Genomic DNA, 22,371 nt, shown 5'->3' on the forward strand with positions numbered 1-22,371 from the left:
TCAATCATTCAGAGTCTTTCCATTGTCTCCTCCTCAACTCTGGCCTAGCAAATTAGCTCCATCATAAGGCTGCTGGGCCTCTCCAGAGCTCGACTGTCCTGACTACTGTCCCTGCTCAGGTGCCACAATCTTCACAGTGAAATGGGAGCTTGAAGCACCCAAGCTTGGTGTGGGAGTAGCAGGACCTGGGCTAGAACACAGGATGGGAATGAGCCAGTGTAGCTAGGTGGAACAGACCTGGATTAAATGGGAGAAGATGAGGCCTAGAGCTCTGGGAACTACAGATTTTAGTATTTATTAAAACAGCCTGCACACCCTCGGTGCTTGGGAGGGCTGGAGACTGCACTGAAAACTTCTATTACATCTTAGCACTGAGTTTTATTCATAGCTCATGCACAAAGTATTTCAAATAGAGATAATGAGCTCTGTTAGTTTACTGAGAAGAAGTTTAGAATAGATCTGGATGCCTTGCCTCAGTTTAAGATAAAATGTTAGAAAACAAAACAGGCTTTGGCAAATTCTCATGGTATCTAAGTACTGCACTTGATCAAATAAAAACAAATGTCTATGTAGAATCAGAATATAGACAGCTTGGTAACTGCAAAGTAATAAGTATTCTCTAATGGAAAAGTGTATAATAAAATCACAAAATACTAATTTCTCATCTTCTGGTCAAGCTAAATTTAACATTCCTTATAAGGTCTTTTTCATGCATTAAAGATAAAGTTTATTTTGTTCTAAAGAATAGGACCTCGGAGTAGGAAGGGTTTTGTTTCTTGTTTAAAAATAGTAACAGAGGAAGAATCTGCTTTGACATGATAGCTTACCAAGCCAAAACATTCTGATCTAGGGATAATGAATCCTTCTGTGACTACTGTGCCCTCCTTTTAGTTAAGATTCTGTCCCAGATTCTTGAAAACAGTAATCACCTACTGTTTGTTCCCACCTGTTTGTTTTCCAAATATGTACGACATCAGGATCTGTGATTTTTTTGTTTTCAGCCTGGGCATCCAAAAAGTCAAAAAAGTATTTTATAGCAAATGGGGCTCTGCTGTTGGGTAAACTCCAAATGCTTCTAAAAAGTTTTTCAAGCACAGAATGAATTGCCACCTGAAAGATAAAGAATATCAGACTTGGGAGATTAAAAAAAAAAAGTTTTGAATACAATAGAAAAATGAAATCCCAGTTCAGAGAAGACGATGTACAAAACAGAAAAAAACAACTTTAAGAGAAAATATGTAAAATTATCGAATGAGGCCAACACTCACAGAATGGGACAAGAGTCCTGAAAATCTATGCCCAGGTTTAGATTTGGTTCATCAGCTTCTTGCTGATAACATTGTTTCGTCAACAGAGAGGATATCTTAGAAAAATCTCTAGCAGTTGAAATGTCAGTTGTAGGACTGCATACATAAACCAAGAAGCCACGAATGTTTAGCTTTTATTATGTTCAACCTGGAAAAACTTAATGTTGCTCAGTTCCCAGAATTTTTTCATTGCATATACTTCTATCAATAGGTGTTTATTGTGTACTTTTTCCAAAGCATTTGAGCATTTTTACAAAAGCCAAATAGGCAGAGCTCTGTGGGACAGATGAGAAAATCAAGAGGCTCTGGTTGTCATCCACCAAGCTCTAAACATACCCTCTGCTATAATCTGAAGAAGCATGCCCATCAGGAGACCAGGGCCAGGTGTAGATAATAGCATTTATAGTACTAGTCATTTGGGGTGGGGAGTGGGGCGTGGGGGGGGCGGATCACCACAGACTTCTGTTAATCCCACTAAAAGCCAGATAAAGTAAAATTTGCTTCTGACTTGGTATTCCACCAACTTTCACATCTGACACTTAAATAGGTGAACAGAATTCTTAACTTTAAAATGAAAAAAGATTGAAAAGGTTTATAGTCACTGACCTCGCCCTTCATTTATTCATAATTCAGAGAAGGAGTTTTATTGATCATCTTTAACAACAAGTAAACAAAAAAGAATAATTATGCCATCAACCTAAAAAATAACAATAGTGAAATGGTGGGTAAAAGGACTGGGAACAATATTAAATCCCTGATTGAAGATACGACAGTCAAAATTTGTAAAGTGCTGTTATCTTCGCAGTTTATAAAAAAAAGAAGAGGGTAGGAAGTGTTTACAATTTAAACTTTCATTTTGCTTTGCTAGAAGGCACAAGGGATTTGTAACATTTTCACACTTCAGTGGAAATTAAGTCAAACACATCATACACCCCCAAGGTAGCCGTAAAAGCACTCCCAGAACAGTAAGTGTACCTTGGTCGACAGCAGCTTTGTCAGATACATTTCTTTTACTTTGAACTTGTGCTTCCCTCGATGTCTCTTTCCTTGTACATCTTGGAATGCTTCCGAATCTGGTAAAATCTAATGGGAAGACAGAGTAGAAGCGTTACCCAAGGAGACCGTTCATGCTACAGAAGGCATCCGGGTTCAGTGGTAAGCACAAGAAAGACTGAACTCACCAAATGGCAGTGGTCTTCTGAGTATTCCACATCTGAACACCAGAGAAGGGGAGAGAAAGCAGTCTATTAAAAAAACAACCACGGGCTAATTGGCCTTGTCATAAAATGCCCTATTTGTGCTATAAACAGAAAAAGTTACTTGAGCTCTTCATAGCTACATTTTTTTCACCCTGCTGCATCTTAAGATCTCAATAATGTGAAGAGAGAATGGGCCAGAACCTGGAGTTAGGAACAGGTTCCCTATTTCTGGAAGTATTAAAATAGGCTGAATGGTCCCCTTGCTCTGGGGGTGGGGTAGGAGAGGTTCAAGCCTTATTAACAGATGTACCTGGGGCACCTACTGAGTGCCAGGGGCTCCTGGTGAAAGGCAGTGATTGAGACAGACCTAGTATCCCTCCAACGGAATTTACATCCTAGGCAAGGAGAGACTTCCTACTACTAATTATACAATTAATTATTTACAATTGTGATACAGTTTATGAAGAAGTCTATGCTGAGAAAGTAAGGAGGGTCTGTCCTATTCTGGGGATTTTCTCAGAGAAAGGAATGTCGGGGCTGAACCTAAATGAATGGCTGGAATTGGGCAAATGGAAGAAGGGAAATGGGTGCAAAGACCCTAAGGCAGAAAGAACGCAACCCTTCCTGGGATGTGAAAGAAGGGCAAGTTGGAGCTTGCAGAGCAAGTGTGAGAGTGGCAGAGGGTAAGGACAATCCTGAAAGAAATGTGGCAGTAAAGGGAGTGGTAACTGGGGGGAGGGGGAGAGGAATTAAGGCACTAGGTTTTTTTTTTTTTTTTTGTATTAAAAATCGGGGAGACTCTAAGACCCTGAAACACTAAGGGAAAAACTGCAGTAGGTGGGGAGGCATAGGTGAGAGAAGATTATCTGTGGTATAAGAATGCTTGCAAGGTTGGAAAGGATGGGATTGAAGGCACAGGTGAGACACTGGCCTTGGATGGGAGGAAGGACAACCCTGGAATGCCAGGGTTAGCACCAAGGCAGACACAGGTAAGGCGGTAGGTTTGGTCTAGATGTTGAGGGAGTTTTGATTCCTGTTTTCTCTTTGAAATAGAGGATCAAGTCAGCTGCTGATACACCTGTGTGGGTCAGAACTTCAAGGAGGGAAGGTAGGATTCTGGAGAGCACCCCAGTGTGTGTAGGCTGCACTGGGGGTCCTGGTCATGTTGGGCACCATGAATTTACAGTGACTCCAACTCTCCTCTCCTCTAGCGGCTGCCTGGGTGTCCGCTCAGAAAATGGCCAGTGGTTGGATTCATCCAGGGCTGGGGGTATGAGAGAGAGAGAGTGGGAAAGGGGGACAGGGGCAGGAGGTTTGAAGGGTTAGCAGGGGAGTGATCAAAATGATGGCTCTCAGCTGAACTGGTCAGGGAGGAAGCAGAGGCACTGACTGCCTTGAGGTCCCATGAGGAGATCCAAATGCAAGATCCCCAAATAGCAGGCTCGCAACAGGCCCAGTCCTTGAAGCTTAAAATACAAAGCTCTTCCACTTTTTATAACGCAAAGATACCAATTCCCCTATGCCAGAATGACAGCCACCCTCTGCAAGGTGGCTTCTCTCACTGCAGCCAGATGTAATGATGGACTGGGGAGGTCCCCCAAAAAGGTGTCCTTCAACCTACGTAATTATCCTTTCTATTGAATTTGGGGCTGTGCATTCCCTATTTGCACTGACTAGGTCTTGGGATCCACCAGGCTGCTCTTAGTCTTGAATCTAGGAAGCCTCCCTTCCAGTTATGCGTGTAAGAAGTCCTGTTGGGTGAGGCCCAGAACCTTTCTAAGGCCTGAGGATTGGGGTACAATTTCTCTGGAGACAAGTCTGGGCCAGGATCTAGGGATTTTCTCAAAGCACCAGCGCAATGTTTTCCTGTCCCGAGGCTATCAGGGAGGTGGTAGAGAGTTTAGAGCCTGGCCTACAGACTTTCCCCATAAAAGCTCCCCGTTTATTTTGCCTTGCTCCACTTTCTGGAAATTTTGTAGATGCTATCAAAGGAGATTTGGATTTCTAAGTGGGTTATCTTACTTGTTCAGCACTTGCAAGCATGTGTGTGATTATCTACAAGCTTCCCTCTTCTCTGATTAGCCATCATCCTACTGAAGAGCTGGAATGGAGCGAGGAATGCTGAGATTCCTCCCTGAGGTTAGGGCTGTCAAGAGGCAGAGACCTCCTTAGTGCTGGGCAGTCCTGGCCAACTGCTGTTTACATCTCCTGTCCTCCTCCTCACAAGGCTCACATCCTTAGGAATAGAAGCAGATCCAAATGGCTTTTCTCCAGTTTCAGAGAATTACATAGCAACAACTCAATCTCACCTTTGTGACAATACATCTGAGAGAGGCAGAAAGTGATACGTTATAAAAGTGGGTGAGCACAAAAGGTTAACATTATATTGGTTACCTGAAGTAAAATTTGCTATCTTCTTAAAGACTTTTATAGTGGATCCATTTGATATCTGAAAAACAAAGATAAAAAACAAATGAGTTTTCAAAATTTAATGTATTTCTCAACTTCATCCAGGAAGTAGATAGCTGGATGGATCTTACATTCTCTCACTTATTATTTATCAAGAGTGTCTATGTTGTGGGCCCTGTGCTTGAGCTATAATGATGACCAAGACACTGTCTCTACCCTCAAGGAGCTCACAGTTCTGTGAAGGAGATGGACGAGGCAGTGAGGTGTAGTGAGGCTGGGAGAGCGAGGAGAGCCAATGGGAGATGGGCCAACCCTGGAAGGAGGGAAGAGGAGGCTGTGCTAAGATGTTCCCCAGCCTTTCAGAAGTCAAGAGAGGCTTGGGCTACTAGCTTTTTTGAGATTCCTACTATGTTGAGAAACGCTGAAACAGGTATCCAAAACTGTTGTCTAATCATAGGACAGAGCAATTTCACACCTAGGTATATACCCAACAGAAATAAGTACATATCTTGATAAACTATTTGTGATTGTCCTATACTAGAAACAACCAAATATAATCAATGAATAAATAATTTGGGGTATGTCCATACAACAATATAAAACAACAGAAATGAGCAAATTATGTCTACACACCACATGGGTAAACCTCACAATAATGTTGAGCAAGAGAAGCCACACAAAGAAATATATAGTTTGTGATTCCATGCACATAAAGCTTTTAAAAAATGCCAAACACAAAAACAGTCAAACTATGACGTTAGATGTTTGGAGAAGAGAGTGGGGTTAGTGATTAGGAGGGGGTCGGGAAGGGGCTTCTGAAGGACCCAAAATGTTCTAATTCTTGACCTGAGTAGTAGTTACAGGATGTGCTCACTTTGTGACCACCCATCCGGTGGTACACTTACTTGTTCTCTATCCGGCAGGTATATATTTTTTAAAAGAAGCTTGTAAAATCATAAAAATTGCACATACTTTTAAATAAAAACTAAGTATAACTTACAGGAAAGCACTTAACGTTCACAGGGGTACAACTCAACGAATGTCCATTTATGTATATACCTGTGTTAACACTACCCACATCAAGATATAAAATATTTCAAGGTTCCCAGGAGTACCCCCATTGTCCCTTCCCAGTCAATAACCACTGCATCCTCAGCCAGAGGTAATCACTATTCCAACTTCCATCTGCTCTTGAACTTCATATGAATGGAATCCTATAGTACAGCTGGATCTTGGACAACATGGCGGCTGGGGGTACTGCCCCCACCCTGCACCATTGAAACTCCCCATATAACTTTTGACTCCCCAAAACTTAACTGCTAATAGCCCACTGTTGATAGGAAGCCTTACCAAGAACAATTAACACATTTTGCATGTTTGATGTATTATATACTATATTCTTATAATAAAACAAGCTAGAGAAAATATAAAAAATTATAAATAAAATTAGAAGATACATTTATAGTACTCTGTTGAAAAAAAAAGGCATGTAAGTGACTTGTGCAGTTCAAACCTGCATTGTTCAAGGGTCAACTATATTTTTTTTTTCTGATGTCTGGCTTCTTAGGGTCAACATAAGGTCTTTGATATTTATTCACCTTGTTGCAACACCAGTACTTTTAAAATTATTTTGTATTATTGCATTGTATGAATATACTACAAAAAACCTGCCCTACAATAAAAAGTATTGACACATGTTGCAACATGAACCTCAAAAACATTATGCTAAGTGAAAGAAGCCAGTCACAAAAGACCACATATTGTACGATCCCATTTATATAAAATGTCCAGAAGAGACAGATTTATACATACAGAAAATGGATTACTAGTTGCCCAAAGCAGGGGTCGGAAGAGTGAGGAGTGACTGCTAATGAATTCAAGGTTTCTTTTTGGGGTGATGAAAATGTTCTAAGATTAGATTGTGGTGGTGATTGCACAACTCTGTAAATGCACCAAAAACCATTGAATTGTACATTTTAAAAGGTGACCTTTATGGTATATAAATGATCTCTCAACAGAGCTGCTAAAAAAAAAAAAAAGCCACAGATTTTAATGTACACATTTGACAAACGAATGCTTTTACCACACTGACACTCCACTGCAGTGCCCGTGCGTACCCTCCTTTGTCAATGAAGTCAAGAGTTCTCACCTGAGGCCTTATGGGACTGTGGAACCCTGGGCCAAATGGCCCTCCAGTGCAGCCCTCCCCTGCCACCAACCAGGGGAAGGAGTGCCCTTCAGGCGACTCGATGCTAAGATGCAGAGGGCAGGCCTCCCCTCTTGTGAGGACTAAATTGTCCCAAGGGGCTAGTCGGCAAAAATTTAAGACAGAGGGGCCTTGAGGAAGAGGCAGGTCAGGGATACCAGAATCTTTGCCTTCATCCTGGGACTGCAGATTAATAACCCTGTCGTTCTGGAACACGGCCAGATACGTGCTTCTTCCCTCCATTCTCAAAGTCCTCAGTCTGTTCTGAATTCTAATAGTACTTTGGACCTAGTCCTTCCCCACTTTGGGGAAAAAAAATGCAGAAACCTAGAATTTCTCTTCTGGCCTCCTGCACACTGGTTATCAGAATGCACAAACCTGCTTAGCAAGCACCAGAGGGTTAGAGCCTTCTCTCCTTCGGGCTGCACCCGCAGAGGAAGGAACGCGGAGCCGAGCCGCCCCGGCAGCGGCCCCGGCATTGCTGTCCAGCTGGCAGCGTCCAGCCAGCTGCTAGGCTCGGGCCAGAGGCCCCCAGCTGCGGTGTTCGCCACGTCTCGTAGGGAGGGGCAGAGCTGAGCAGGGGCTGGCTGCGCCACCGGGCCTCCGGACAAGCGTCTCCAGCGTGGATTCGGAACTCTCACTGACTTCTTCGCCGTTCTGCTGTTACTACCAAACCATCCTCTCCTTTCCCCTTGAGCCATTCATTGTTTTCTGGTTGAATGTTCCATTCTCCTCCGTATTTGATGCAATTAAACACTCTGTGCAGGCACCCCGTTAGCAATACTCAGACACCAAGTTTATGAGAACGTTTGCACATCGTTAGAAAATTCCTCCCCACAAAGAGCTGGATATGCTCTGTTTCTAAGCCAATAAATATCTTTTCATAAAAGGAAGCTGGTGATTCATTCTGGGTAATTGTCAAAGAATGAATCCCAAACAGATCCTGTTGAGTGTTGAGCCAATACTCCACTACTGTCAGACGCTTTGTTTTGCTGAACGTGAGCACCCTTAGTCTATAATCACAAACACCATGGATGGGCCTTCTGATAAGGAGCACTGCCAAAAGTTCAAATGTCTTTTCAAGAGCTGGCAATGACTCGCTGCTGGCACTGTGCTCAGGCATTAAGATAGCGCAGCCGCAGCTTGTACCAAGGAAATTTTACTCTGAAATTATCTCCCAAGAGCAAGTGTAAAAGCATTTTATTAGTGGATGAGTTGTGTATGTGTGTATCTGAGTGTATTTCTAACTTCCCCAGCTGCTCTAGGGCTGGAACATTTCCCCCCACGTGACACTTTAACACCATTGTAAGATAGAAACTACTGTACTTAACAGATGTTGGGGTTGGTGGGGGGGAGGGGGGAGTGGGGGAAGGTCTCCATTTTCTATTTTGCACAAGTCAGCTGCTGCTGAGTTAAGGACAGAAATGCCTTTTTGAGAAGTGCCACCGAATCTAAAGTGTTAAAAATATGATACTGTTTGTTCCATCTGAGGAGCTCCAAATGCTTTCCTAAGAGTGACTCATTAATCCTCCTGTGCTCCTGTGAGGCAGGGAGCGTCCTGTGGGCCCCTACTTTAGGAATGAAAACCAAATTAAATCAAAGAAAGATTAATGTCACTAGATGGATCTATGGCAGGAATGTTTCTCCAGCCCAGAGCAGAGCTGGTAACACACGACAATTTCAAATTAAATTCCTTCCAGTCTCACAGTGCTCCAGGATTCAATGAGGCAGGAAGGCTGTGCCCCGTGTCGGGACAAGGTGGAGAAAACCGTAGACTCCCCGTATCAGAATTAGGGATTGTGACCACACAGGGCAAAAAGGAACTCATGTCAACAATTTGAAATCACTCCTGAAATAAGCAGAAGGTAAATATCCTCCAAGTCATGTCCAAGTGAAGGTGGGATTTCTTTGTGTTGAAATACTATCTTTGTGGCATAAGTTGAAGAAAATTCTATAAAAATAGGTTTTCTACATACAAAAGGTTGAACTTACATTTAACCTTAACTGCCACTTTCGTAAGAAATGGTCAAATATTGGTAATTTCATATCATGTAGCCTAAGAGACAAGCTCGATTTTAGCCTAAGAATTTTATAGAAAACTGTAAAATATTGTGACACTTTTTTTTCTTAAAAGATCAAAAACATAATAATCAATACAAAGCACCATGTGGAAACCTTTACTGGTACCCCTCATTCCGAAAATGGTCTTATATGAAAACAGACCTCTGTTCAGCAGGTGTCACCCCCACGACCTCTTCTCATTCCTACTCTCCCCATCTCCCCTTAGCTCTTCTCATTGACACCCCAAGGCTGGAGGCAAATGAAAAAGGAGTCTCATTTCTCAGGGCCTGAGGGATAACCTCGTTCAGTCTATTAGCAAAGGAGGCTCGGGAGCCATCAGAACATTCCCGACACACACATCACACATGTGGTTTTTGACAGGACAGACTTCTATAAAAGATTCCTGAAACTAGTTAAAGTGCCACTAGGGCTCCTTCTTCTTCCCTGGAGCCTTGGGATTAAGCCTGGGCCAGTAGCAAGCTCCGAGGACCCTTGGAACCCTAACCTTGTCTTCTGGGAACGAGTATGGCCTCTAAGACTGTGCCTGTCATTGGGAACCTACGCGCTCCCCTGTTTTGTTTTGTTGTTGTTGTTGTTTTTTGTCAGGCTGGCGTCGTGAGCTCTCAGATGCCTGAAAGAGGCCTCCCATCTGATGAGAGCAACTGCTGTCATCTTCAAGGAAGACTGGCCTTACATGATGCAGGATTAGGCATAGGGAAGCATTTCGGTAAGCTCACAGACACGGGATTCATCAGAAGACTTTAGAAGATGTTACCTTTTTGAATTTGACATCAGAGAAGGTAGCTTACCAGGGTTTCTCACGATTTGGTCACTTCCCTCACCACGGCTGCTTTAGAGGCGGCAGGCATGGGCCACACGCCTGGCTCCAAGTAAGGAGAAGAGCCACTGTCTGCAGGACGATTCCCTTATTGACACCCCAATAAGGGTGCTTCTAGCCTTGGGGCATCAGCGAGAAGAGCTAATGCGAACTTGGTCAAGTTTCTCAGCCTCCCCAGGCCCTAGAATGGGAATAATGACTGTGTCCGTCCCACCAGGTACCAAGGACTAAAGCAGGTGCCGTTTGTAAGGGCCCCCAGAACAGTGCCCGGTATACAAGCAGCACTCCGGGCTTGTGCAGTAGATACTGGAGTCGTCACCACGCTGTGGGAGACCTTTAGAGAGAGATCCCTTCATTTTAGTATCACTGATGGCCCACCAGACTGGGAGGACCACTGGCTTCACCTAGCAGACATTCTGGAACATTCTTGTGAGCTTTCAATATCCTTTGAACAACCAATTAGCATGAGCAGTGGCCACTGTGGTATCAGCCTGCATCTCTTACGAGAATACCCTTCAACACCACAGCGGTGACACGTGTTTTCTGCCCCTCAAACCTTGCATCTCAGGAGGAGAGGTGCAATCTATAGCAGAACACTTCCTGCCGGACACAATGCCTGTTGTGCACACTCGATAGCAAGGTGTGAGAGCAATTAACACCATCCAGCGAAAGGTCACAGGGGAACGCAGGGGAGGGGAAGAAAGCCTGGACCCAGAGAACGCCCCCCCCCCCACCCTGCCCATACACCTGACCTCGTCAGCTCCAGAACACAGTGCAGCTTCCCTCACTGCAAACGACACACAGCGACAGCCAGTTAAGGAAGCACTCGGGGAGGAGCTGGTTATAGGGTACAGAGAGGCCTCTGCCTTAATGTGCTTGTAAGGGGTGTTATCTACCCCTTGTCCGCATGGGGCAGAATGAAACTGTAGCAGAAACCCGCCCTCCTCTGCCGCATAGGATGGAAAAGGAGGGTAATAAGGGCATCTTCAGCCTAGGGTGGTGGTGGACGTGCACTGCACGGATGCGTGCGAACAGTGCCGGGGTCGCTGCACAAAGCAACCAGCCCATAGACGACACAGGGTTGCCAGCAATTTGGGGCTAGGGACATTGCATCCGGCCCATGAGTTGCTAGGTTTCTGCTGTGCCTTCAGATCCCCTCGAGACCCCTGTTCTTCAAATCCATTACAAGGAGACGGGCCACACTCCACTTGCCCCAAGGATGGAACAGGCGAGAAGAAACAGGCTCCCGCTCCAACAAGAGGACTTTGTTTAGATGGTAGGAGGAACTGGCCCGTCACTAAAGATTAACTTTAAAACCTAACTAATTTGGGCTAATTGGAGGGAGATGAGTCTGAATCACTTAACATTCTGAGTTAGACCCTATTTTTAAACGAAATATAGGTTGGCTTTTTTTTTTTTTTTTTTTTGCTTTCAAGCACTTACAGTGACTCAAACTAGGGTACTTTAGTAAATGAATAAGAGTGGTAATTAGCATCTTGTCTCTTTGGAAGGAAATGCAAGCTCCAGGAGAAAATTTTTTTTAACGAAAGGACAAAAGTAAGCTTCAGCCTACCCCTGTCAAATTACTCCAAATTTTAAATCCGCAGGGGAGATGCAGGGTATAGATTTCGGTGGCTGAGGGTGGTGGTGGATACTCACCCCCCCCCCCCCCCGCCCAGCACTCTTTGAAACACAGGGTATTTGAGATGGTCTAGGCAGAGAGCACAGGGCCAATGACCTCCCCAGTTTCCTTCAAGCTCTCTGAGTTTATTTGCCTTACGGCTTAGCTTTTTAAACATAAGGAGAATCCTTTAAGCCCTCGTGTCCTAGTCTTGTCATTTATTACCACCATGTGGCAATGCTAGAGTATGAAGCCAATAAATCATTTGGACGGGAAGTGACTACAGGCCGGATTAATTTCATTATCATCCTTAAGCAGATAGGTGTCTAGCGCGGCCGGTGTCTCCAGCGAAGGCTGATGCTCCATCTCTCCTGCCACCTCCCCAGCCTGGCGGGCAGCGCGGTGGCTCTTCCCTCTCCCTGCCGGGCCGGCTCGTCCTGCCTTCCCCATGACGGGCAGCGAGGGGCCGAGCCCCTTCCCTTGTGGCCCACCTCCAGCCCCAGGTTGGGGGGCCTGACCGGGTGGCCCAGCCTCGCCGCACAGTGGGGCAGGCAAGTGCTTCAGTCACCAGCACCACAGGGGGCACCTGCGGCAGTGGTCCCTCCACACCTGCTGAGGAGACCGCGCCCTACGCTCCCGACAGAAGCCAAGCGAAGCCCCCGTGTGAGCACCTGGCGCGGGCAGCATCTGGCCCCAGCCTCCTCCTGGCCATGGAGCTCCCTCCGGAGCACGGGGACACGTGCTCTCAGGACGTCCCTGGGGAGTTTCACAGACCACAGGCCCAGCCACCCGCTCCTTGGCGGAGGACTCACAGGCTGGAAGTCTGGGCTGCAGGCGGCCGAGCACAGCAGCAGGTTGTCCCTCCACAGCTTTCTCTGCCATGTGCCCCAGCGGAGGCTGCAGGGACAGCACCCAGCCGAGTGTCACCCAAAGCAGCAATTTCCAGACCAGCTCTGGGGACCGCGCATCCAGAGAGCCCCGGGGAAGAGGTGTCCCCTGTCCCTCAGGAGCAGTCTCTGCTTCTCGCCGGCGAGGGGAGAGCCTGTGGGGACCAAAGGCCTTTCCAGGGACTTCGCAGGCCTGAGGACAGGAGGCGCTGACTTTCCAAGAGGCCTGGGGGGCCGCTCCTGCCATCTCCTGTGGCCTCCTCTAGCTCTGGGTGCGCCCCGCCATCCTGAGCGCCATCCTGAGCGCCCTTGCCCCGGAGACGGCCCGTCTGATCCCTCGGCTTGTCCCCATCTCAGGAGCCACCCGGTCATCTCCGGCCAACATCCCTCGCACCGGAAATTCTTCTAGCGGCAGCTGCTCAGGGTGTCCCCATCCCCAGGCTGTGCCTCTTATGCAGATCCCGGAGCCACATGGACCACAGGCGTTCCCGAGGCGCAGATCCTGCTTCAGTGGCTTCCTGGGACTCTTCTCGGGACAAAAGTCAAAGGAGGAAGCTGACAGGGCTGCACCGTCTGTGTGCCCCCTTCGGGCCTCCCTCCCTGACAGGCTGTGGAGGGTTAAGCCGCAGAGCATGGCACCCCAGCATGGGGTCCAGATCCCGGCTCTTCTCTGAGCAGCTGCTGGTGCGGCCCCAAGCCCCGGCGCCCCAGCACTCCCATTGCGGGGGCGGGCCCGTAGCAGCTCCTCCCTCCCAGGCCGGGGCCACAGGAAGGCCGGTGCCAGGGCTCCATGGCCTGGGCTACTCCTGGCTCTGGCTGCCCCCGGGCCCCCAGGGCTTCCCTGTGAGGCATGCGGGACCGGCCCGGCAAGGTTCCCTTCACCCTCAGGCCTCCGCTTAGTCAGAGCTTCCTCTAGGAAGCCCTCCCAGACGCCCTGGGCCACAGCACTGTCACCCCGCAGACGGTGCCTCGTTCCTGGGGCCCCTCCTCACCCCCTTGCTGAGGCTGTAGGCCGCCCGGCCTTCGCCCCCCTGCGGGCAACCCTGGCACGGAGCAGAGAGCGGCCACAGCCGAGAGCCGAGGATGCGGCGTGCTGGGAGATCACAGGTGCCCTTCCCACCTTGGACTCAGCCCACATGTGGGCCAGAGGCCAGAGGAGCCAAGGCTGGCTATCGTAAACAAACAGGAAAAGTAGAAGTTCTTTAGAAAAGAAAAAAAAAAAGGCCCCTCTGCCAAGGTTATGTGGTTGTGCGAACGCTGTGGAGGGGAGTGAGGTGACACCTGCCACCCAGACTGCAGGATGCGGAGGGATCAGTACACGACAATCAAAGGCCTTGCAGAGGGGGACCCAGGGGACCCGCAGGCCATGGGAGGCAGTAATTCCCGGCTCTTCCAGAAGCGCGACTAAGGAAGCAGTCTGCAAACTATGCCAGAAACTGGTGGGAGTTCTGTGACTTTAAAAAAAAAAAAAAAGAAATTACGTGGCATTACCTGGAGGTGAGCCGGTAGGACTGGGCCTAGGGGGGAGCGTCGAGGGCTGAGCCCTGCTCTTACCTCGTAGTGGCCGATGGTATTTAGCTTGGTTATTCCGTCCTCGAGAATCACAGATGAACTGTCAATATCCAGAAGTTCTTTCTGTCGCGTCCCCACTTGCAGCTCTGGGAAGGAAAAAAAAAAAAGAGAGAGAGAGAGAGGGTGTGTGTACTTTGTTCTCTGAAATTATAGTGAGAAAGTTTAAAGGCTACTCTGTGATAATAGCAGCAACTGTTATTTATAGATACAACTTAAATAAAGTGGCTAATGTTTGTTTGAAGCTTCGGAGATAACATCAGCCAAGACGGGTCACCTGAGCTTTGTTTTGTATTTGGGGCTTTGACTTTTTTTTTTTTTAAGATTTTATTTATTTATTCATGAGGGAGAGAGAGAGAGAGAGAGAGAGAGAGAGAGGGCAGAGACACAGGCAGAGGGAGAAGCAGGCTCCTTGCAGGAGCCCGACGTGGGACTCGATCCCGGGTCTCCACGGTCACGCCCTGGGCCGAAGACGGCGCTAAACCGCTGAGCCACCCGGGCTGCCCAGGGTGCCCAGGGCTTTGACTTTTAAGCCTGTGTCTCCCTGACGCTTCCGCTCTGAGGCTAAGCCAATGAGAACAAAATAATGCCCCCTCGGGGGGCCGACGCTCCCGGGCAGGTGCGCTGTGAACCATCTTCTCAGGGCCCCGGGTGGGGTGCACAGCCCGAGCCACGTGGTTCACACTCTGTCGTGGAGCTGGCCGGGAGGGGGCCCACCGGTGTGCGTTCTGTGCGTGCGTGAGCCCTCCCAACGTTTTTCTTATTACTAATGTCAGCTCAGCACCAACGCTTTTCAAGGTGAGGAGAGGGCACATAAGCGTTCAGGCTGTGTCCTCTTTTAAAGAACAGGGTCATCTGATGACACTGGTGGAAGCTAAGTGGCACCGTCCCCTGAGCTCAAGTGTCTTTCCCCAGTTAAGTCGGGTCCCACCATCTGCTGTCCCAGGGGGGCCAATGCCCGCCATTGACACCGTCCCTGAGGCTCCGGGCCCCCGAGTGTGTGAGCCTCGGCTGGAGGCAGCCTCAGGTGGAGGAGGCTTGCTGGGCCCCACCCACCACCAGACAACAACGCGAAGCTTCTAGTTGGCTTGCTCTGGCCCCCGCCTTCCTGTACCAGGAGGAACCGACGGGCCTGAGGCCGGGAGCGGACAGGACGCCGCTAGGCCCGGGTGGCTGGGGCTCCCCCAGAGCCTGACGCTCCCCTGTCCCCTGTCGCCTGCCTGGGGCGGCCTCTCTTGAAGCCACGGTCACCTCGAGGCGGCGGCCCACGTGCGGCTTCTCTCGCAGGCTCCGGGCGCGGCCTTCCCTGCGCGGCCTGTGAGCAGAGGCTGGGCTCCGGGCCGGGGCCATGCTCCCTGCCTGCTCCCTGGAGGCTACAGCCGTACCGAGGGGACGGGAATCCTGTCACGCTGCCCGCACCGCCGTGACTCTACTCTTCATTCCTGTCCCGTTATCTGCTATAAAATCCCACGACGGTCCCTGGGGAGGGCTGCGGCGCTCAACTTTAAAATGCTGATGAACATCGAGCGCAGTGGAGGCCGCCGCTCGCTCGCTCGCTCGCTCGGGCACACGCGCCGCCTTGCAGAGCCCGGAGAGGAATTCAGAGCAGATGCGGCCTCGTGGCGGGGGAGTGCGGGGAACACCTAATGCAGGATGCGATTAGCGGCGAGGAAGGTGCCCTTTCTCGTGCGCTGGAGGTAACACCCAGAGCCTGAGCCACCCACTAATGACACACTCGGTATCACAACAAACAAATCAAATGCCAACGTGGAACGCGACACATACAGAGGGCACAGGGTTGACGCCTTTGTGTCCTTCCTGATGCGAGGTGAATCCATTCAGTCTCAGGGTTAGCAACCTCATGCATCTGATTCACAAACATAATATCAACAACAACGAAAACCAAGACCCAGCGTCTTGGAAGGACAGCGCTTCCTAGGAAAGGAATCCCCGTGCTCCCCTGCAGCGTCTTGGCCCCCAGCCCTGCCCACGGGGAGCAGCCAGGCCACTAAGGGGTCAACCGGCGCCGCTTCCAGGCTGTGGGCCAGGGATGGGGGTGGCGGGGACGTTTCCTCGGGGCCTGGCACGAAGTAGCTCCCTCCCTGCCTTACCGAGGCCGATTTCATTCAGCTGAAGGCCATAAGGAGAGCCGTTCTTGCTTAGGAATGCCTGGAAAATCTTCTCTTTGGCTTGGCCTATGGTGTCACAATCAAGAACGTTGACTGAAATGTTCCGACACACATCTGCACTCTCATTCTCCGGGATCCTCTCGAAGACGACGTTCAATGCCTGCAAGAATACAAGCAGGTTTCCAAGTCTATTAGATAATTGCAATCTGAAAGGCGGTCATAAAAGACACCCACCTCGGCGGGTCCTACTAATAACCCTGACAGCACATTAGCAAATGCTGCGTCGCATTATACTACTTTCATCTTTTCTCCGTAATCCATTCTTTTCGGAGATAATGGAAAGGAAAAGAGGAAAGTGAAAACTCTCATTACAGAGTAAGCATCGAATAAATACATGAGAGTAAAATATATACACACATAAATATTCTAGAAGTGGTGGCTTCGAATTTCACCCTCCAAACAAACAAAAAAAAAAAAATTGGAAAAGGTTCCTCAGTAGATGAGGGCAGGCTGGTGATTATCTTTTTTATTAAGAGGACCAGACAGTCCCAGGAGTGAAGTGCCAGGTGACAGGAAAGGTCAGGAGGTCCCCGCATCGATCCTGCTGACGGAGGTCACTTTTGAAGGCACAGCATTAACGACGATAACATTTATCTCCCCTTCTGCCCCGACAGCCTCCTTCACAGTTTCCCGAGCCCTCATTAAAACCCGAGGTCCCCACCCTGTAATATTGTTCCTGCATGGATTACTTTACATTTCGGTGCCATTATTTAATGTTTTGTCAGCCAACACTCTCCTGGCGCAGCAAAAACTCAGAATCAGAGGGATGGGGGAAGGAAGGCCTCTGTGAACATGTGAAAACACAGAGCTAGGGAGTATTTCGAAACAAATTTAAAAGCAATTTCAGGTTTACTCTGAGAACACACACACATCTAACACAAAGCAGTTTACCTACTCCAGCTCCTCGGGGGAACGGATTTGGGGAGAGGCTACGAGTACTCTGCGATTAGCATAATGTATGGTTTGGATCCCAGGACACCTTGGCCATCACAGAATCGAGGGTATGGTACAAAATGCACAGTTATTGAATGTTTTTGAACCTGGATGCAATGCAGGAATGTAAAATGATTACTGAAAATGTTAAAAAATAATGAAAACACATTTAAGGGGAGAATGAAGATCCTTAGGGAACAAGGATCCTTAGGGTTCACTCAATATTCAAATGGTCGTAATGATAGTATGTGCCTTCTAGTGTTGTTACAGAGATTCATGTGAGATGATGCACATCAAAGGCTTGGCACAGGGCTAGGCTGCTGGGAGGGGGCAAGATGATGGAGATGATGATGATGAAGGTAAAAGTGGTAAGTGACTGTTTCATGTCCCTTATCAGAATTATTATGAGGGCTAGCGTCGTGCACCCTCATTTGGAGACTCAGGGACACCACCCCCCCCCCCGCAAAGATAAGCAGCCAGGCCTGGACCTCATGCTCTGTATCCAGCAAAGTAAGGAGCGTGTGACCTGCAAGCAGCGCCTCGTGGCGCATCCATTCTAAGGTCCAGCTCTAGAGTTTTCTCTGCTGCTGAGTGGGAGTCACAATGCAGACTGGCCCTGGGCGCCTGTGCCGGTGACCTGAGTTAAGCTCGGGGCACGGGGGTCGGGGTCTGGTGGACAAGCCATCGGGAGATACAAAGACGGCGGGCCCGGGGACGTGGGAGCAGGGATTTGCAAACCCTGGGAGGGTCTCAGAGGCACGTCTCCTCTTTATGGCCTTTAACCCTGACACCCACACTCCTGCTTACGGTTACACGCAAATTCTCTTGGTCCAGTCCTATCTGACAATCAACACTGTGAAGCGGTGGAGTCTGAGCCCTGGGGGAAGCAGGGGGTCTCAGCCTGCAGTTCCCTTCATTCCCAAGAGGGTCCCTCCTCACTGGCAGTCTGAGCACATTGGGGATCGGGGCCAGTTGAGGCTCAGAAGAGAGGCTGAAGGCCCCTCTGTGCACAAGCCCAGAAACCCCAGATGGGACAGAGGCAGGGAGTGCCGGCAAGAGGGCAAGCGCTGGGTGGACCATCTAGAAGGAACCAGGGTAGCCACCCGTGCCAGAGTCCTCGCTCTCACCTTCCCAACTCAGCACATTTACTGACATCCTGCCAATAATGGGCACACTTCTTTTAATCTTCCCAGACCCCTGGTTAGAAGACTGTGTTACCATTACCTCCCCCTTTTTGTTTTAAAGTAGGCTTTAATGTGGGACTTGAACTCACAACCCCGAGATCAAGACTGAACGGTGATCAAGAGTCAGACACTTAACCAACTGAGCCACCCAGGTGCCCTCTTCCTTTTTTTTTGAAGTAGGATTATCTGCATTTTTGAGGGAAGAAGCCGAGGCACAGAGGGGCCAGACAACTTGTCCCGGGGACACAGCTGGTCAGTGGCAGAGCCCGGAGTGGGCACCACAGAGCACTGGGTGACAGGCTCCCTCCTCCTCCCACCCTCTAGCCCAGGAACCTCAGGTCTGGGGAGCCCTGTGTTAGGTCGGGCTACACACCTGGCCCCCAGGGTGGGCTCCCTCACGGCTCACGGGGACCTGCCGAGGCCTCCCCTTCCTCCGCGGGAAGGAGGGCGGCTCTGCGATTCCACGATTCCACGGGCCTTCCAAGGATAAAGCCAACCGGAAAGCACCTTTTAACCAGAGCTCCAGCCATTCTGGCTCATTTCATAGTTTCATAGGTATTTGTGAAATAAGACTGTGTGACCACCCAAGGGGCACTATTGTCTTTCACAGAAACACCTCTTTACAGGCAATGTTCTACTTAAACACATTACCAAAAGGAGAGAGAGAGAGAAAAAAATCTTAACTGGATGTAAAAGAATGTAAACCTGCCACTGCGTCCACAGCTAGATGGGTGGGGAGAGGGAAGGTGGTATTTGAGACAGGCCACAGGGAATTGTGAGAGTCAGTTCTGACACAAGTTGATTTTTTAAGCTGCTGATGCATTAGTGCTCCACCAGCCATCTCCTACAGCAGAGGGGGTGCCAGGGGCTCCCAGCGAGGGCCCTACCCCTTCACCCCACCCTGGGCTCAGAAAGCACATGCTGGGCTTTGCTCCCCATCAAGGAAGATCCCCCCACGGAAGGGCCACCTCGCCCCTTACCACCCCATTTAAGCCAGGGTCTTCCCTGTGTCCCGCTTGGTGCACACTGAGGTGTGAGGAAGGCCTTTTCCATCTTGAAGAAAAACTAAATTAATGGAGAGAAATTCCTCAAATTTAAGTTTCTGTCACAAAGTTTTCTATACTTGCTGCATTTGCTAACATCTGTTCATGATAGAATCAAGTAAGAATCTGTCTGATTTAGCCCAAAATGACTGGTTTCGTAGGCTTATCATGAATATGTCACAGATTGTCTTTGGGCAAAGCACTCCCATGAGTTTCAGATTTATGGATAGTGGTGAGGCATTTCCATTGCCATGTCCCCAGAAAAAGAGGAAAGAGGCCAAGGTTTTGGGGGTTTTGGGATTTAGTGTGAGGGCAGATTTTAGTTCTTTTTCTCTGTCAGGCCCTAGATTAATTAAGAGCTGGCCAACTTTCTGTAAAAGGCTAGACAGTAAATATTTAAGACTTTGAGACCTGTATGGTCTCTGTCACAACTACTTGACTCTGCAGTTGTAGCAGGAAAACAGCCAGAGACAATAGTAAATGGATGTGCATGGCTGTGTTTCAATAAAACTTTATTTATAACATCAGACAGCAGGGCTGCATTTGGCCCACAGGCTCTTGTTTGCTGATCCTGGTCTAGGCAATGGTGACTTCGAATGGAATGCTGACTTCGACGATGTCAAAAAAGACATTTTGGGGAAAAAAATGCCTCTTATCTCCACCATGATTTGCTATAAAAGTAACCGTTCTCTGAGGAGTACAGGTATAAATAAGGATCCTTACCAATGAAATAACAGACTCAATTTGAGCTATAAAGAAGAAAATTAAATACTTTTGTACTTAGGTAACTAAATTATTTTCTAATCCCAAGATTATGGTATGAGAAGAAAGGGCATGAAGAGGAAAGTCATTTCAAGCACTCATTTAATGTTAATTTTTCATTTTCCACTGCTTGCCATCAACGAGGGAATGACTTACCTAAAATGATTATAAAAAAATGGTTTCACTTCTTTGATCAGGATGCTCAGAACAGTAACTATGAAGTTAGTAATGGTTTCGGTATTATTGCAAGTCATAATGGAAATGATTTGCACTATGGTAGGAAAAGGGGGGGGACAAAAACCCAAGAATTGTTAATTAACTTCACTGTTTCTCCACAAATGCTAGGAGTATTAAAAACAAGATTGCTGAAGTGCAAACATCAGGATTTAATGAACAATGGGATGTAATTGAAGTAACAGAGAATGACTTAATCGGGACAGTGGGTTGTTTAATTATGGGGATAATGGATCTTCTGAAAGGGACAAGCTAAATGGAACAGAAGGAGCCGGGGGACGGGTGGGGAGAGCCGCTGTGTCAGAGGCGCTGGGGACGGGAACCTCTCTAGAGTGGCTAGGGCACTGTCCTAGAGGAAGCGGCCTGTTAAACACGATTGTCCCCAAAACGTAACTAGTGGGTGCAGAGAGACCCCCCCGGTGCCGGCTGGCGTGAATCGTCAACGGGCCGTCGGGGAGGCATGAAGATTTCTATAGGCGTGTAACTGTACTTTTTCTAAGAATTTCTAATAATCTTAAAGACTTTCTCATAGATATGAGAACGAGGGCAATAATATGTTTGTCGGAACACGGTTTCCCAGGGTGCCAAGATGCTATCTCTCAGATACAGCAGATTGGCAGCCTCATTTCCTGGGTTTAAGAGTTCAAAAAACCATTTCTCGCTTAACTTTGATTACAAGTCAACCTTCTCTTGCTAATTCAGCACACTTGCCACGAGTTATTGGGTTTTCTCATCTCCTTTTGAAAGTGAAGCAAATGTCCCTTCTCCCGCGTGGTACGCATTGCTAGAACTGAAATCCTCCCGCCCTCCTCCGCGCTCCCCAAGTTTCAGGTGACCTGCTCTGAAATCATTCTCTTGACACTAGACATGGGGCACAGGAAGGCGGGCCTGAGGTTTCCTCAGCAATGCAACCGAACATGCCTCAAATGTTGCAAAGGGAGAAAAACCACAGAGCAAGGAGGCTTATTCCTCTTCCAGCTGTCACATCTGGATGCCCTGATGTTGGAGGGGGACCGAGTCCCGCATGTGCAAACCCTCCCCGATGCTGGCCTTGGGAGGGATAATGGGTCAGGGCGGCCTTTTCATTGACCCCCAGCCTCAGTGCCCTGATGGGGAAGGATGATTCCTCGGTCCTGGGGGAAGGGTGGCTGTACGGGGGGCTCTGCTCACAGCCGAGGGAAGACAGAGAGGCTTCCCTCCCAGGATGCACTGAACAGAGGATTACTTCTCCGAGCCCATGTGTCAGTAGAATGATTTCATGTATAACAAATTGGCAGGATGTCTTCATGTTCTAGAAAACACCCCACACCTCAGGGAGAATACATCCTAATCTTAGAGGTGTGAAACCTAACTCTCAGGTTGTTGTGCAAGGCGCTGTTTCCGAGCCCTCAGCCACGCAGGAGTTTGGGGCCTTTTTTAAGTGTGCCCCTGTCATGGCACAGGCTCTGTCATTTCAAGTTGCTTATGTGGCTGCTCTTGATTTTTTTTTTCTCTGACTTTTCTTTCCTTGAAAGAATTTACACAACACACACACACACACACACACACAATTGAGTTTGTTCAGCACACCTTGGTTTTCAATTACATAAACCACCTCAGGCAAATTTAGAAAATCAAGATCACAAACCACTGGGTATACATGACTGGGGTGAGGGGTTGGTGTGAAAGGAAGAGAGGGAGGAGGGAGGGGGGGGGGAGGGGGGAGGGAAGAGGAGAGGAGGGAGGGAAGGAGGGAGAGGGAAGAGGGAGGAAGGAGAGAGGAGTAGGGAGGAGGGGGAGGGATGAGGGAGACAGAGGAGAGGAGAGTGGGGAGGGGAGGAAGGAGAGAGGACAGGGGAGGGAGAGAGAGAGGGGAAGAGAGGGGAGAGTGGGGGAGGTGGGAGAGAGTAGAGGAGGGAGGAGGGGGAGGGGGAGGAGGGAGACAGAGGA

General features: G+C 48.6%; 1 protein-coding gene across 1 annotated transcript in view; it reads right to left on the reverse strand.

Moving 5' to 3' along the window:
- The window catches only part of PLXNC1 (plexin C1), a gene marked incomplete at its 5' end in the record, with an annotated part of 136,848 nt that overhangs the window by 8,040 nt on the left and 106,437 nt on the right, over positions 1-22,371 (reverse strand). The window contains 6 exons of the mRNA XM_055336230.1: positions 947-1,110; positions 2,283-2,390; positions 2,489-2,520; positions 4,901-4,955; positions 14,083-14,186; positions 16,209-16,386. Of these exons, the coding sequence (XP_055192205.1) occupies positions 947-1,110; positions 2,283-2,390; positions 2,489-2,520; positions 4,901-4,955; positions 14,083-14,186; positions 16,209-16,386 (641 nt within the window). The remainder of the gene's footprint in view (positions 1-946; positions 1,111-2,282; positions 2,391-2,488; positions 2,521-4,900; positions 4,956-14,082; positions 14,187-16,208; positions 16,387-22,371) is intronic.

The sequence above is a fragment of the Nyctereutes procyonoides genome, unplaced genomic scaffold (genome assembly GCF_905146905.1).
Source record: "Nyctereutes procyonoides isolate TBG_1078 unplaced genomic scaffold, NYPRO_anot_genome, whole genome shotgun sequence".
Lineage (NCBI taxonomy): Eukaryota > Metazoa > Chordata > Mammalia > Carnivora > Canidae > Nyctereutes > Nyctereutes procyonoides.